The sequence below is a fragment of the Anticarsia gemmatalis genome, chromosome 19 (assembly GCF_050436995.1).
Source record: "Anticarsia gemmatalis isolate Benzon Research Colony breed Stoneville strain chromosome 19, ilAntGemm2 primary, whole genome shotgun sequence".
In the NCBI taxonomy this organism is placed as follows: Eukaryota; Metazoa; Arthropoda; class Insecta; order Lepidoptera; family Erebidae; genus Anticarsia; species Anticarsia gemmatalis.
Window position 1 is genome coordinate 4,448,019 of NC_134763.1, and position 17,557 is coordinate 4,465,575.

General features: G+C 35.5%; 2 protein-coding genes and 1 pseudogene across 6 annotated transcripts; 2 read left to right on the plus strand and 1 right to left on the minus strand.

Annotated features, from left to right (window-relative positions):
• The first annotated feature begins 1,358 nt into the window (after positions 1–1,358).
• On the plus strand, positions 1,359–2,371 carry RpS29 (ribosomal protein S29). 2 transcript variants are annotated; one of them, XM_076126634.1, is made up of 3 exons: positions 1,359–1,519; positions 1,614–1,713; positions 2,325–2,371. In XM_076126634.1, the coding sequence occupies exons 1-3, from the start codon at positions 1,458–1,460 to the stop codon at positions 2,331–2,333; spliced, it is 171 nt and encodes a 56-aa protein (XP_075982749.1). In that variant the 5' UTR covers positions 1,359–1,457; the 3' UTR covers positions 2,334–2,371. The 2 variants fall into 2 exon arrangements, with proteins under 2 accessions (XP_075982749.1, XP_075982748.1); XM_076126633.1 differs by having other exon boundaries at positions 1,614–2,371.
• A 1,025-nt stretch (positions 2,372–3,396) lies between these two features.
• LOC142980984 (uncharacterized) lies at positions 3,397–16,724 on the minus strand. 4 transcript variants are annotated; one of them, XR_012959913.1, is made up of 8 exons: positions 16,281–16,517; positions 9,360–9,528; positions 6,927–7,198; positions 6,007–6,189; positions 4,840–5,028; positions 4,435–4,613; positions 4,197–4,276; positions 3,397–3,539 (listed from the first exon to the last, which is right to left on the minus strand). XR_012959913.1 is itself a non-coding variant. In XM_076126632.1 (7 exons), the coding sequence occupies exons 2-7, from the start codon at positions 9,428–9,430 to the stop codon at positions 3,480–3,482; spliced, it is 954 nt and encodes a 317-aa protein (XP_075982747.1). In that variant the 5' UTR covers positions 9,431–9,528; positions 16,605–16,724; the 3' UTR covers positions 3,397–3,479. The 4 variants fall into 4 exon arrangements, 3 of the variants coding, with proteins under 3 accessions (XP_075982747.1, XP_075982746.1, XP_075982745.1); XM_076126632.1 differs by lacking the exons at positions 4,197–4,276; positions 16,281–16,517 and adding an exon at positions 16,605–16,724; XM_076126631.1 differs by lacking the exon at positions 4,197–4,276 and having other exon boundaries at positions 6,927–7,063; positions 16,281–16,518.
• LOC142980985 (NADH dehydrogenase [ubiquinone] 1 alpha subcomplex subunit 8 pseudogene) lies at positions 9,535–15,667 on the plus strand (annotated as a pseudogene).
• Positions 16,725–17,557: the final 833 nt, after the last annotated feature.

A 17,557-nucleotide genomic window follows, 5' to 3' on the forward strand; every position in this document is an offset into this window, starting at 1 on the left:
ATTGAAAATGGCTTTAAGTTACACTAACTGCGAATATAGTATGTTATTTTAACTATACCTAATCGTTTTACATTAAATCCAAATCGATTAGGAATCATTATGTCAGAAACATCCCTAGTAAGACATGGCCATCGGACAATGTCATGGACGAAATAATAATAGTAACCTATGTCATTGACCCCAATTTAAGGCCGCGTTGCTAAAACCTTGGTAAAACTGGAAAAATAACGTGGAACTGGACAAGTGGACATACTACCACAGATTATTTCAGTCGTTAGTCAGCGAAAAATTAAAAAATCTTTTACCTCAGCAGTTTTTAAGAAAATAGCATTAGATAGAGCTAGGTGATAGGTGGGACAGGAGGAATATTCACGGTAGTGATGACGATAATATTAACAATAATCAATATTGTTAATATTGTTATGTACCTATCTAGACCCTAAAAAAATGTTGAGCTACCGTTGCCATACCTACAAGGTAGGTAAGTACTATTTTGAAATTTCAGCCTAACAAATTAATTTTATCAAGTTTTTGATTGATTTCAGAATTGAACTTGTTTATTCCATTCAAAATCCTATAAGTTTATATATGAGCGAATGTTAAAGTAGGTAGTGAAAAATTCCCATCGCATAGAAAAAACTCTAAAAACACTAAAAGGGATTTCCACAATCTCGAGTTTAGTCGATTGTGACGGCGTTTCACCGCTAGTAAGATTAATAAATTGTGCTTCCAATGTTGTAACCATTTTTTTATCTCGGCATTATTGGTGTGAGGAACGTTCAATTATTTCTTTAAAGGGTATATATATCACTAAATTTATCAATTTAAATTATTATTAAATGTATTCATCCATAAATTTTTCAACATAAGTTATTTTACTAATTTAATTAACCCGCACTTGGCCAGCGTGGTGAACTTAAGGCCTAAATCTCCCTCATTTGGGAGGAGACCCTTGCCTTGCAGTTTAACAAATCATTGTTGAATAAATGGTGGCACTGGTGGCAGTAATTACTTTAATTATTTAATTTGACATTTTGACAACATTTAATGAAAAACTTTGCAATGGAACTGAATTAAAAATAATGCGTGATCCCGACATAGGTACCGAGATCTCGGTAAACCGGGACTGAGAGCCCTAAGTGAGTAGAATCCTTTTTTTTCCTTTTTATGCCGCTCATATAGCTTTAAAATATTTAAATTGAGATGCTATTAAGATCCTACTTGTTAGAATTTTTCACAATGAAGAATCAAAAAATTCAAACCCTAAGTAACTACGAAGGATCAAGTAGCCCGCCTCGTAAACAATATATAAACTTTTTTTAACTGACAGACAGAAAGCGTCAAACTCAACAGATTATCTGTGCCGCTCCTGTCAAAAATTTCGTTCTTTCTGTCTGTGTTGCCGCCATTTTGGACGTGTTCCTTACTGCTGTGTAGCGCAAAAACTATTTTGCACCATGGGTCACGCTAATATTTGGTATTCTCATCCTCGCAGATACGGCCAGGGCTCCCGCTCATGGTAAGATCTTGTTTGAACAAGGAATATGGCCAGTTGGGATAGAATCATAATTTGGTTAGAACACGTGTTTCAAGTGCTCTTTTGCATGTTTCAGCCGCGCCTGCTCTAACAGACATGGTCTTATCCGCAAATATGGTTTAAACATTTGCAGACAGTGCTTCAGAGAATACGCTCATGACATTGGTTTCAAGAAGGTATGTTCCTATTTTATAATTCTATTCGTTTAGTCATTCTTGTTACAGCACCAAGCTGAACCATTCTTACGTATAGCACCAATATTCATTTCCATAGTTGTTGATTTGCCAAATTGATAGAAAACTTTATGTTGTCACAACTTAACCTTAATTCTCAACAACACTAAAACTCGTCATAACAAATTATTCTCAAGTTGAGGATATGCATATTCAACCAAGATATGATTTACTATAGAAGAACATAATTTATAGCCCTATCTTTATTATATTTAATTGCAATATTTGTTATTGTTTGTGCTGTTACAATTACAATAGTTCATAAGCAGAAAGTAAGGTATCTAGAACACTAAATATTTAGGACTTAATAGGTTCAATAAACTACTATATGTGTTAGTGTATTGGTTGTTGATTATCACTAAAGTTATTGTGCAGGTCCTCAGACAAATTTAATCATCCTAGTGCAGAAATATTGCTGCTCTTGGATCATTTAAAGAAGTAATTTGTAATTATTTAGACTTATCTATGGTATGAATTACTTCACTACACTCAGAAATCATTTTTGTATGCTTATTTTACATTAATTATAATGTGTACTTTTTCTTTTGTTTCAGCTGGATTAAAATGTTTAGTCAATAAACTGTAAATTAAGCTATACAAATTGTTTTAATCATCTTCCTCAGTATTACTCCTACACTACAAAGTTATTATTACAAATTACAACTGTAGGTACCTACCTACACACTGAATGATGACACATTTTCATAAAAGATGAACTGAATAAAAATTGTAAAAGTTTAAAGTTGTAAAATTTGTGTTGGTATAATATATTAAATATTGATTTTGTATTTAATTCAGCCTTAATTAATAAGGCTTAGTAAACACATATTGGGTAACTTATAACATTCTGAAGCTCTATAAGGACTTTATATAAACAGTGCCTATGAGCTGTTATAGCTATCTTATCTTGCTAAAACACAATTATAGGGACACATGTTTAGCCTTTAAGTTCATATTTACATAATGTTAAAGACAATTTTTTTTAAACACTGATCTTGGCTCACATTCTCATGACTTTTTATCTGGTGTAAAGTCTACATAATTGTGCGAGCGGTAGGCAGCAGTAAATAAATCATTATATGATGGGACAGATCAGATAAACTCGTAGCTCATATTTGTCTACTTTTACAGTGTCATGTAGTTTTTATACAGGGTAAAAAAAAAGAGTAAAGCCTCTGGATGGGAATTACATTATAAATTTAATATTGAAGATAAATATGGAGAAATAATTTCGGTTGAGTAACTTCATAAACTATCTCAAAAAAATTAAAATGTGTTAGTTATGTGAATCAATAATGATCATCTGCATGAGTGTCTGCTACCTAACTCTCACAATGCTGGTCCGATTTGGAACAAATCGTGCTGTATAAAACAATAGGTTTTCAAAGGTGGCGCCGCCGTCGGTCACAATAGGAAGTTACTATTTCGGAGAGGACAACGTCGTGGATGTACACTACAATGACATAGGTAATAACGTGTTTGTACAGATACGCTACTAACTTTTTCTGAATCTCAAAAAAAAGGATAAGGTAACTCCTTTTCATAGTATGTTGTATCACAGCATTGATTATGCCAGGTCATTTATTTTTAACTTAAGATAATTTAAGGGTTAAATAAAGTAATTACTTATAAATATAATATTTATTTTACAAAACTGTACAAAAGTATAAAAACCTAGTTAACTTTTACAATAACTGCCATGCTCTATCCTATGAATTATTTGAATTTGCTTGTGATAATCGTAGGCTAATCAGCGAGGACCCAACTCTCTGAAACAAAACAAACATGGATAAATTAAATAATATACCTACCTAATATCAGATTCACAACTTCTATACTACAGATACACAAGTAACTGACTATCTACATACTAGCCACCATGTGCACCAAATTATTTTTATATATCTACTTTGGGGCGCAGCGGATTGCGGCCATACAGTTACCACTTACCTACGTGTTTGTAGACTAACAAAATTATTTGGCGCGTGCTATATAAATGTAGCATTAATAGGAACTTATGTAATGTATTAATGTTACATTTAGGTACGATTAAGACAATATACTTAGCTTATTTTGCGCACATATCGCTCGGTAGGTGATCTTTTCTATGTGTGAAAGAAGCCAAAAAATTTAGTTTTTAGTGCAGATCTAAGATACCTACATACATAATATAAAAATTACCACATATATGCAGATTTATCATAGATTTGCTCGTAATACGTGTTCCATTTATAGGCAAATGTCGGAATCGATATTTAAATTACATACATACTACGTGATAGATCAGACCATCTGCAATTACCCAATAGGTAGGATGGTAGGTACGTTTCTAAGTCTCTATGACTAATGTGTGTTAGTATGCAAACAAGTCGCCTTTAATAAATACCTACCATCACCAAAATATAAAGCAGTGTACAAGCACCCACCATTTTGCCTAGGCTGTTCTTAGTCCTCGGAGTTCTCTGCGCACATAAAAATCAGTCTTCGGGTGCTACTATTTTCCCATCTGAAATTTCCATAACACTATCAGATCTGAGAAAATTCATTTAATCCTTCTGATAACTGCAAGTAATTATGTTCCTGCGTGGATACCTATTTATAGGGATGCAATAAATGGTATAATAAGCATGTCGCGTTTTAGTAAATTAGTGTTGAAATAATTACCTGACCGACACCAGCAAGTAGAGCTAAGAGACTGCGCTGTGGGGGTCTACAATGCTTCTTGCCACCTTCGGCACAGCACAAGTTAGGGAAGCAGTCTACACTGGAACTGCACTTCTGGGGGAAAAGGTCGTATTGCGGAGGTGGCGTGCACTGTAAGTACTGCTCCAACATTCGCACAGCTGAAATAAATTATACACATTTATGTTTATTATTTTAGCAACTCAAACATTGGACTCAACATTTCTGTTAGAGTTACATTGAGTTAAGCTGTAAGTAGTTGAGGCATAATACCCGTGAATTGTAGATAGCGAAGTATCGCAGTTGAAAACTGCCTAAAGAAGTACTTAGGTAGATACACCATCCTCAATATTTAAAATAATATTCATGATATGATCTTCGACTTACGAGCATCAATCCTGTTCGCGACTGGTACCAGGTCGAGCCTGGCCCGAGCGGTCCGGCAGTAAGAACGAGTGCCATCAGGGCAACATATCCGCGGCCAGCAATCCGAGTCCGCCTTGCAGGTTTGAACCTCGAATAAAAGTTCACCGAGTGGTGCGCTTGGGCATTCTCGAGGAATCACTCCAAGTAAAGCTGTAAGTATAATTAGGTTAGAATAAGCAAGATCCTAAAAATGTATTAGCTTATAACATAGGTTTGAACACCTATATCAGCATGCAAGAACGAAAACTCTTTTTTATGAAAAACAGCCTAAAGCGACGTTTTACTGAACGACAAGTCCAGTAAAACTTCGCTATAAACTGTTGTTCGTTAATAATATGTTATTAACTTTATTAATTAACGTGCTCGTAAAATGTCAACTCAGAAAGGGTAGATTTGTAACATGTTTTGTCTGTTTACCAAAGCAAGTCCCGTTCTTCTAAATTCGTTTAAGCAAGCATACAAGTCCATAAACGTATTTTGGATGTTGGTTACATCACGCTTAAGACATGTTTTGTTGAAATTTGGCATACACAGACATAGCCATTTGAGGGTTTGACTCCGCACGAGACAAATACCTATTTGAAAAAAGTTATATAGGTATACGTATATTTATTTGAAATTGAATTGAAAGTTTATAGAGACAAACAACGATAGGTTATGTGTTTATATATACCTATATATACTGTGATTTTATAGCGTACCCATTTGTTAACGTGTCGGAATCAAACTCGTGACACTTCCACGCAGTGATAACGGTGCCGGTGTGGTAACCACCTAAACCAGCTAACCATTTAAATTAAATGAGGTCTGTAATTAAACATAGACTTTGTGTGTGGTTACCCAAGCAGGTATGTCTATTTTATAATGTCAAACACACATAATTTCAACGGAATAGGCGACTAGCATAGATTACGATGCACTTGATGTATTTCTATTGCAACATTATGAGCAGGTGTTCCTACAAAAGCACCTGAGGTCGCTTACACAAGTGGTCAAAGGTGAAAGATAAGTACAATTCGCCTTCTTATTCTTTTAAAATTGGAAACCGGTAAATGTTTACGTAATCTGAACATGGTTAAAGGTCCTTTACTGGGTTAATGTAAAAGTGAAGTAGGTTAAAATTCATACGTTGGTGCGGTATTGGCGGGGAGGTTGGCCGCGGCGCCGGAACACCTTTCACGCATCGTCCCTCACAGCACACCTGGTCCGGCCCGCTGGTGGCGCGACATTGAGAGTTTTTCTGGCAGAGGATCGGAAACAGGATCACCGGGGCTTGTCCCGGCTTCGGACACACGAACTTCTGCGTCTTGCCTGCGCTCGAGTAATCCTCGTTATACTCGTAAAAAGTACCAGTATTGTGTGTTCGCGAATAATTTATATCAGCGGTAACCAAACTACCTAAGAAGAATACGACCCTGGTTCATGAATAAAGATGTCAAGTATAAGCTTCTACGAAAACATAGACTGACAATAGTTTAGTTAAAAAAGCGTGTAAATTTGTTAAGTATTTATAACTAGCAAAAAACAATCTGGTTAGTTAAGTAATCGATAGACAAAGATAATGTGCTAAGTATTACTAAGGTTATCACAATGACAACATCCTAATTAATGAGTTAACGTTTGGTTTTTTTTACGTTGGAGAAGAAGGTAACACTTTGTAACTGTTTACTGTAGATAGAATTAAGAGTTTGATAACACTTGATACTGCTTAGATCTACTAATAAGAATAAGGTTTTTGTTATGCAACTTGCAAGAGTTCCGGTAGACCACGCCCTACATTTTCAAGAACGACCTTGGAGATTTTCTTAGTTTTTCTCTAGAGTTATGTAAGCAGATTGTACGGCTTCAAATCAACAGTACTAAGCTCCATATTTAATAAATTCTTTACTCCTTTATTTTGATTTCCTTACTAAATTACCAAAAAGTAGCAACAGTTTAAAAAACCGCTTGAAAAATGACTTGTGAGGTCATAACTAATTATATTATTATGTAGGGTAGGTATAGGTACCTAAAGTGATTGAGGGAACAGTAGGTACATAATAGCTTACTTGTTTTAATTGGAGCAGTAGCTGGTGTGGTTTGAGCTTGTATGGGCAGCAGTTGCAGGAACGGTCGCGGCGGCTCTGTAGTAGTGGTGGTGGTCGTCGGGCGCGGCGTGGTGGTGGTGGTGGTCGTGGTCGTCGAGCTGGTGGTACTCGGGGTACTTGTAGTGGTCGTAGTAGTCGTAGTGCTAGTTGTGCTCGTGCTGCTTGTGGTGGATGTGGTCGTGCTTGTACTACTGCTACTCGTTGCGACTACGCTACTCGTGCTCGGGTTCGGTCTACAATGAAACCATCCGGTTCAATGACCCAAGCTAGATGATGAAAGCTTTGATGGTAGCGAATGATGGTGTTGTAGAATTTGTAGCGATGGTTGATTATCTTTTGTATAAACCTACCTAGATTTTTTTATTTTAACCTGATCATAATAATGCATTTCAAGGTAACTGTATATAAACCGGATACACAGACTCATTTAACGCTTTAAATTTTATTGAGTGTAATGAATAAGTACCTTCATGTACTGGCCCTGAGTGGCAAAGGTAAAGGGCAGGTAATAAAGTTTGAAAGTAAGCAAAAACGACAGTCTTATGGCCTAAATACTAAGTCTTTCTTTCTTGTCGTATGGTTAGTGGTCAACCTAGTGTCAAAGTTGTTCAAGCCGCCTGAAGGCCTTTGACGTGGCTTAACGACTGTTATCTTAATTGACAACAACCGGGACCGACTTTTTACGTGCCCTCCGAAGCACGGAGACGCCCTGTTCAAATACCACTATGCGGTCACCCATCTATGGAATGACCGCGCCAAGGTTTGCGTAACCCACAGATCGTTTACCGACCGGTGAGCGCAACTGGCTATGGGTATACTATATATGGATATACTAAGTGACGTAAAAGCTAAACGAACTACTTGAAAACGAGTTACAAATAGTACATTTACCGACTATGTCCAATCAACTCCAATCTGTTAATACCTAACAATTTAGGTACCAATTTTAGATAAGTAGTTAATCGCCGCGTATTCGTACCTACCTACTACCTGTCTAAGTAAATTTGCATGAGTGTACATTACTTTATATTCTGTATCTATGATAAAGTTATTCAATTTCATCAATTTAATTTCTTACAGCTACCTATTCATAGTAACATAGTTGCATAACTTATAATAATACTTAATTTAGTCTCAAATTATTTTAATAATAGTGGCATGATTGTTTTTCATACAGTAATAATAGGTGCATTTCATCGTGATTTAACGTATACCGTTATACAACTGATCATATTGTTTCCTAATACGTAAACCAAAATTGGGTTATCCCGACCAATACCTCGATACGTAATGTACACAGCGTATGATGAGTTATGATGAATTTCAAATTATTTATAGTGTGCTGCTTGATAGCATACTTAACCATTTCGTAGAATATCAAGCTATGTATGTTAATTAGGTACCTATTTCTAGGTATTCTTATGCAAAGAGGTGCTAGTAAGCAAGCTTTCCATTAACCGAAAATTACAAGTAGGTACCTACGATACGAATTTCTGTTTTTCGAAGTCAGTCATGATTTATATTTGGAAACCTTTTTTGGTATGTTCTTTACCGGTAGAATAGTAGTGGCAAGAAACGGTACAGTCCTTATAAACCTATTGTTTTCTATCCAATAGTTCACACTAATTAAAGAAGTAGCAATAGGTTCATTTAAGGTAGATACCGTGCATATGAGTAAAGTCTGTGTTATATGCATTCGCAGTTTCCCTAGCACAAAGAAAAAAGTCAGCGTATGCAAATGTAGTATTTATTCTTATTATTTCACAATAAGTAGTGTTCTAGATAATTAATGAGGTATATAGGACCTATATAATTACAGCGAGATTAGCCTTCAAAACCAAAGCAATGTAAAAATGCAGCGAAGCGTTAGAATTTATGTTTATAAGGATATTCCGTCCTGTACATTTTTGAATTTATTATTATTATTTTATTAAATGCAATTTAACTATTTCCGTCAGTCTTAAGCTGTGATGTAAAAATTGACTAATTCTGAGAGGAAATAAATGGTCGATCGAAATTCTTCTCTACTTACATATTAACACTTATTTATTAGATAGATAGGTACTGGGTAGATAGTAGATAAGGATATGTCTTGACAAAGTTCTACATGGTTACTAACTAACACTTATAATTTCGTATTGGCCATTAATTGTGGGCATAATAGATTTCTGTCAATTTTGAAAAAGTTAAGTGGCCCTGCGCCATGAAGTAGCGTTAGCATAGAATTAACATTATACAGGCCGGTGATACTGATGATATTAACTAGTGAAATATAAAAATGATTATGATGGAGTCAAACCACAGACACTTTTTTATCCTTAAACCAAGATAAATGATGACACCGAATGTAATGAAACCATGGTGAGTGTTAAACAAAAAATAAATAAAACTTACCGCTGAAGTGCACCGGAAGCTTTAACACCTTTCGTGCAAAACCCTTTACAGCAAAGGTGCTGGCTGCCCATGACTAAGCACTCAGCATTTTTTCTGCATGGTAGAGGGAAAAGATCCAGCCAGCCGCTTGTTGTGCGAACAGCAGGACAAACCACTGACTGACCGGCCGCTGTTGACATACAATCAAATATACATGATCTAAACTACGCTACATTACATATAAATATTTTATTCCTCCAGATTCTTTTCAGATTAACATAAACAACTATAACAATAATATTTGTGTCAGAATAAAATTAAAACTTAAATTACTTATTTGAATGCAAGATTATAAAACAAGTCCTGTAGGTCCCACTTTGTGCGTTTACAATAATTTTCGCCTGATTTTTTCCAATGCATGTTCCTTTGCTGTATTCAACGGGGTTGACAGAGCCCTCACCCTTGCGCAGTCCTTAACATCCAATTTGTTTGAGACTTTAACGTGCCACCTTAACCGTCAAGGACATCGTAATTCTAATCAATAAGTGTTTAGGTATATCTACGTATATAATTTTAATAGGTTAATTTAAAAAGGAAACCTAACAAACATTCCTGGACTAATAGCAATGTTTTAAGATTGGGATCGAGAGACGCGGTAAGTTGCGTTCGTCAGCCAGTATTTTATTCGCTCGTACATTGTACCAGTGGCTCTATCTGACTGGTCTGATTGCATTACATTTTATTAGTTTCATTTAACGTTAGTAGATATTGGTTATTATTGGTATTACGTGGCCATTCCAACCACTACAATAGAGGTGAATTCGACACTTTCACTTTGTAAGGAAAAACTAAAAGAGGTACATAGCCGAAGTTAATACTAAATCTTTGTACCTACTCAACATAAATATAAGAGCTCTATTTTTTATAGTCCATTAACGTGCATCGTGTGATTCAATCTCGGATTCAATGTATTGCTGGCATCCTGGGGAGTGGGGTTTCATGACAAGTCTAATCAACGATACATTTTATCCAAAGAGATTTTAAACATTAGTCTCCTCATGATGTTTATTTTTGACAAAAGGTGTCATTATATCTTTTGGTGTCATTTACGAAAATCTTGGGGAATTTTGAGGTTAACATTCATTGATTTTATCTGCAATCAGTTTAATATTAAAATTATATATATATATTCAAGTAGCATAATTGTAAACAACAACATAATGGTAATAACAAAAGATGTAAAACTGCCTACTTGTAAGGATCTAGAGGTAGACGAAGTAAACCTCTCGTCGGCTACAATATTGACTGCCGCTCCTTACCTTGGGAAGATGTGCGAAGCTGTTAACAACGAGTTTATTCTGTGCCGCCAAGAACTAAAGGATCCTCGGGCTTGTCTTAAAGTCGGTAAACTCGTCACCGCATGCGCTTTAGAAGTTTTTAAAAGAATTAAAAGAGAATGCCTCGAAGAATTCAAACAGTACGCAAACTGCGTTGACAAAAGCTCGGGGAATTTCGCTTACAGATCTTGCCGAAGAACACAAGCTGTATTTGATGATTGTATGAAAGAGAGACTGTGTTGTGAGCGACCTGACTTCGGTTACTTCTGCCGTGCGCGTGTTCACTCATCTTCGCGGAAAGCACCGCCGCCTCCGCCATGTCCATGCCACTCGAAAGTTCCTGACCCGACTCCTTCTATACCGGACGATAAACCTCGAACGCCGCCACGCTTTGGTTCACGATGGTATTATACCACCGAGTAATGTTTGTAATGATCCACGTGCCTCTAAATACGCTTAATTCTGCGGTTTTGTAAGGTGGAACCATTTTCTTACACATTTTTTCACTTCTGTCTTTGAATAAATTAAAATATAGTTTTCCTTATACCTATTTTTGAAAGATTTCTTTTCAGACCGTCTTCAAGCGTTAGTTTTTAGTTATCTGAACTTTATAAGTTTTAGTTTTGAGACGAAAAAAAGACTTCAATCAAAAAATATCTTCATAGTGGTTAAGTCCGATGTTTCCTACGCTATTTAATTATTAGGCTGCCTGCCTATCCCAAATTCCCAAGTGAATGTTAGTACCTACCTAGCACCCCGGGGACTACCCCGTAGTAATCGACTATTCTCTTCCTAGAGAAGGTAAGTTAGGTCAGATAGTTGTAGAGGGCAGCCCGCGCTTCCGCGGCCACCAGAATAATCAAAAAACTATTTGACGTTTTCTAGGTGCATTATACTGGTCGAATCATAGGAGTGATGTTAAAGGGTGCATTCTTGTTCCATGCTCCCTTATTCAATCAATTGAATATATCTTTATCGTAAGGGAAGTAGAGCGAAATACAAGTGGCGACAATAGAATTGTATACAATATTCGGTTCCCCAAAGATATGACCACCGGTCGTTACAGTATGTAATTTAAAAAAGCCTCTGGTCTAAATTTATTTACTCTTACGAAAAGATCTCTTTAGACATTACATATGATTATAAATTAAAACGTAAGCAAACTAAGCAAGCGTGTCAGAGAGCGGCGGCGCGCGGCGGTTACTTGTAGGTCCGGCACAACCGCACAACAACAGCTGCACAGGCGAAGGTCGACGAAAATGCAGCGGTAACTAGGTCAAACACCTCTAATTAAAACAATCTTGTTATAGCCACCATTAACAACGGAAATGTTACAATGTAAGTAAATATAGTAATAATATTATGTCTATGGACATATAGTGTTCGTTATCCATTCTGTGACGTACTTAGCTTTTGTTATAAAACGATGTTATAAGTGCTTGATGCCTAGCTCTCCCACTTTATATCTCGAAATTAAATCTCGGGTTTTCATTAGGAATACGTGTGTTATACCAGTAGCATTTAATTTTGAAGAATTTTAAAGAACGTCTACCTTAAAAAAATGTCATTGACCTCAGTCAGGGCGCAGACTTAGATCGTAGGTTTAACAAAAACGTCCGTTTCCTACAAAACAATAGAATTTACTTCAAATGATTTAAAGCCTTGAGTAATAACCTAGATGTTATTTTTATCTTATAATACAAATCTTAAATTTGATATCGATATTGCTTTGCTTGTAGAGGCGAGAAATTTTCACAAATCCTTGAGTTGTTAAGTAGGTAGGTAGGTAGGTTCTTGATAATTTCATATTGATCGATTATTTTGCCCGCCGCGCCGGCGTTAATTAATTAATTAAGTAATAAGATATTGCCGGTCAGTTGGTAACTACTAGATATTTACTTAGTAGGTAGGTGTTTGGTAATTACATTTTCTCTTTAATTTTATAGTGAGAATCGAGCAAGTATGTAATTATGATGTTACCGTGAGGTAAGTGAGAATGATTACTAGAATCACATTAGTTAGGACATAGGGTCATTGTCACTTGCCCCTGCCAACTACCGCCTATTGTTGTAGTTGTATCCAATAATAAAGTTAAACAATCTTTACGTTTATCTCCGTAACGTAAGTGCAAGGGTCATTTTGTGATTGTCTGAGAATTTACCTATTGATCTAAAGACGTTTCAGTTGCATAAGTCATACCGAACCCGCACATAGTGCAAGCTGAATGTGGTGCCTTGGGGCACACGTCGTTATTAAAGTGGTGGCTTAAGTACCTAACAAGACGTCAACTGTTTGCAGTTGGGTCTCGTTGAAAGCCCTGTGATAAAAATTAAAGATTCAGGAACATGATCCACCTAGGTATTGCCTATATGTTCTATCTTCCTAACTCCGCTCGATAATTCGATGAAGAAGTAAAAAATATTTTCTAGCAAATCTTTCTCAATCTCTCTATTTTATTATCTTGCTAGACTGCTAGAAGATTTATGAGCGAACGGCTGTAATAGCTCCCAATACGATAGTGTTTTTACCCGGTTAAGCCCAATTCCAACAAAAAGTCCTGGGTCAGTTAATTACTATATTGTTCTTATCGTCAGAGAAAGGACTTTTCAAAAGTAGTCTGCAAGGTTATCGTTTAAATAAAAATACAAGTTTAAAAGTAAAAAGGCCTCTACATATACCAATGATATATGTGCTGTTATGTATATGTTAAGTAGCTAAATATTAAACAACTAATTAAGTTTAAGCGGAATTAGTTTCTACTACAAGTCAACGTGGGCTATATTTAGGTACGATGATTGATGTTATTGTGAAAATTAACTTTTCGCAAATTAAAATCATTAAATACCGGAAACTCAAATGCACTCTGGAGTTCTCACTAATATCTACTTGCATATGAATATGAATCTACAATCATAGTGTAGCGATAGTAGTAAAGAAACGAAATGCCCTCGCCCCCAGGCCCAGACAAACCTTAAGATCAACCACTGAAGGTACTGGTTCTTTTTAGGACCCAGGGTTCTCTCAGTAGCGCATGTAACGGATGGTTATCGGGGTGGTTTCACCACATAACCTGCTCCTCCCCTAGGGATAGCAGGTATCCGAAGGGATCTTTCCCCCCGTAAAAAAAAGAAAAAGAGACAAGGTACTGGTTCTAGTCATCTGGCGAATAACCTACCTAGATTTATTACATTCATTAAAAAATTCTCATCTCTATATAAATTCATAAGAATAATGTCGACATACAAAATGTGTGCTTCATATTTCATCTTTGCAATATCTTCTTTTAAAAGCAAATTAAGTGATGAAGCAATTCATAGACTCTGTATTGCACTTGAACATTATTTTTTGTTAACAAATCGTAAACCTTGACGCCTGACCTCAACTGTCTTTATTAAAGAAAGTTAAATCCCTGAGTAGCCCGATATCAATAAGTTTAAAAAATAATTATAATAACAACATATTTTATGTTATAGGTAGTTTATTAGTGCGTGAAAATTAATTAAAACTTTGTAATAAGCTTGTTTATGTCGGTACCAATTTAATAAAAAACCCATGGTACACGGTATTTTAATAATATTATGTAAGAGATACCGGTTGGTTGCATGATTCGCATGCACGGTGACCTGTTACACTGGCGGATATCGTCGTCACAGCTCTAGATTAGTCAGAACTTAAAAGTAATGTGCTATCTCCTATTAAATATCGAGGTTTCGTCCGTTAAGGAAAGATCGTACGATATTTTGTAATACTCAGCCGGCATAAATCCGTATAAACTTAGAAGCATCATTGTGATATCGATGTGCTTTAAGTTACGGATATCGGTTCAAACTTACAAAAATCTTTTATAACACTGGTGGCCGGCGGGGTAGGTATCCCCAAATCTAAAATGTTATTCCATTTTTTACTCTCTTTAAGGGCTGTGTCTGTTATGTTTCTACTAACTTAACGCTAAATCTTATGTCAAAGAGAATTTACAATTTCGAACTATTTAAATCTAGAATAGTTGTCCTTAGTTCGTTTCTATAGTTTCGTTTAAAATAATTTTCATTTCATATCTTTGTCTGCAATCCTGTAGGTGCATACTTCTATCCCTAATCGACTACCAATATGTAGTGAATGTACATTCATAAAAAACTAATAGATTTGCCGTTCAAGCACGGGCGCACAATATTTGACTATTCATTGTCACTGCACCGAGTATCTTGGGATCGATTTCCACATTGGGAAGAATTGTTTATTGTCATCCACGCTGTTTTACTTCTACTGATGCTTGTTGATCATTGATTTAGATGAAACCTAAACGGGTGACACGAGTCTTTTACTTTTTTCAATAATGGAAGATTTAATAATCGGCCGTGTAGATTATTATTATTATTTGAAGCTTACCGATCTTTGATCTCTTTACCGCTAAAAGTGTGTGCCAACTCGCGGAGACCATTAAAAGTAAAACACGCTTCATTATAAATGTTACAATGCTTGTTAATGTACCATTCATGTAAGTACACTTACGACATCGATATTTAACAATACCTTGAACCGCAGTCTCTTGTACAGCGCCATTTACCACCGTCCACCGGTAACATCAGTTATAGAAGTAATAACACTGAACACAAATTGAGCCATAATCAAGATTGAACGGTTTTTATGAATTAACCGAACGATCTTATATTATTTCGTAACATTATTATTGCCAATATTTTAGTGACGGTGCGTAACTAGCTGCTTAATGAATTTTAACAACGTACGTAAAACTATTTTGTTTTCAAAAACGCCGTAATTAGGTATTTCGGCATCATTCGATTCCCGCTATTTAATTTTATTTTGTTTTGAATGAGAATGTATAATTGCTGTGAGCATCATATCATGTTTATTTTCCATTATGGAATGTTCATTAAGTTTTATAACACAGCACTATAACTATATACACCAATATTTTAAATTAGTGAACTTAGAAACGATATAAACAGTACTTATTCGTATAGATATAGTGATAAAAAGCCGGCAAATTAATTATTAATGAGTTAACTTTAAAAACATTATAGAGCTCTATGTTTGAGTCAGAATCAAAATAAAAGAAAATTTATTATAAAACTTAAGTAACTTAATTGAATGCAAGATTATGAAACAAGTCGTGCAGGTCCCATTTTGTGCGTTTGCAATCATAAGTATATTTTATATAACATAATTATTATTAATTATGTGTTCTGATACACGCTTCAGATTTTTATAAGACCACAGAACTAGTTCAGGATGTCAAGTACGAATTATTGTAAGTCATTACAAAAGACTGCTATCTCCTTCGCATCTTATTTAAATAAATGAGTGGATCTTAGAAAGTATGCAAGAAAAGTACTGAAAATTATGAAGATACGTTATGCAAATGCAAGGAGGAACTAAACGGAACATAATCAAAGATAATAACAGTTTGTGTCACTGGATAGCAATTTCCGTATACTTACTTACAGACGAGATGTATTTATTCCGAAAGAAAGAGGCAATGTTTTAAGATAACAACTTAAGAATAAGTGTGTAAAGTGCAATGCAACAATATAACGAAATACTTCTATTTGTAATTGGTTAAGCAAATAAAATAAAAAGTACAAACCTGAGTTAAAATATCCAATTGTTAGCACTGCCAATAACGGCAAAACTTTTCGAAGATGCATTTTGAGGTTTTGATGCACATAAAATATTTAGGCAAATGAGTAAATATTTAATTAATCTACATGAAAGCACAAGTAAAAAGTGTCAGTCGTTGTTGGGAGTTTGTTAGTCAGAGGTAATTCTGTTGCTGCCCGTTGCAGCTGGCGGCAAGGTGGCCACTGATGCTGGCGAACGGCGCTTGGCACTCGTCATGTTGCATAAGTACCGGCCACAGTTGATACAGATTATCATTTGGGGGACACCAGTACCTACTTTCGCTACTTACCTACATTTTATTTTGTTTCAGTAGATATGATTTGAAAGACTTGTTCTCCTTGTCAGCTCCAATCAAATATTAATCAAGGAAAACCAAGCGTGTTTAATGCACGCACTTACGCACAAGATCTTTTTCCTTCGTTCACTTATGTAATGAACTATATTACAAACATTTCGAGATTTAGAAATACGAATAAGTCTGACCTTTACATATCTGTAAGCTCTCGTCTATTAAAATTGGCTTCACTAATTCACGTGCAATTCGGGTTCGATTACAGCGCCATGAATGTTAATTTATTCCTACGTCATAACGTGTGTATTAGAAGTAATATTTCTTCAATGCATACAATACAGTATGTACATACATAATGTATTACGAAAATATTTAATTTGAATTTTAAATCTAGGGGAAGTCGGAATAAGTCAAAAATATGCGAAAAAAATCCTTAAATTTCAATGACCTTTCAAGATGTCAAAATGATGATCATCTGATTTCTTGTATGCCTGATGGAGAAGAGACCTGTAACGAATATACCATCCTCTTACACGTAGATACCTACCTACAGTACCTAACTACCTACCTACTTCTATGTATAATAATATGTTTATGCTCGTACAACGCGCGTACGGGAACACTCGCGCATAAACGCGTGCACAAGAACTTCAAACTTCTACATCACTCGCGTAAACACTAAAAGTAATGTTTCTTATTTATATTCGGACATGCCTGGTGACCTACTTAATTAAATAAAAGTAAAAAAAAACGCACTTTCGTTAAGTTAATAGGTACCTACTTACGTACCTACCATAGCTTTAACCACACAAAAAGTAACCCAATTTGGTTCATATTCGCACTGCTCGCGTAAAGCCATAGGAATATGTTGAAACATCCTCATTCTAAGTTATATGTATGTACGGTATCGTTGTTTGATAAATATTTATGTAATTATATTTAGTATGTGG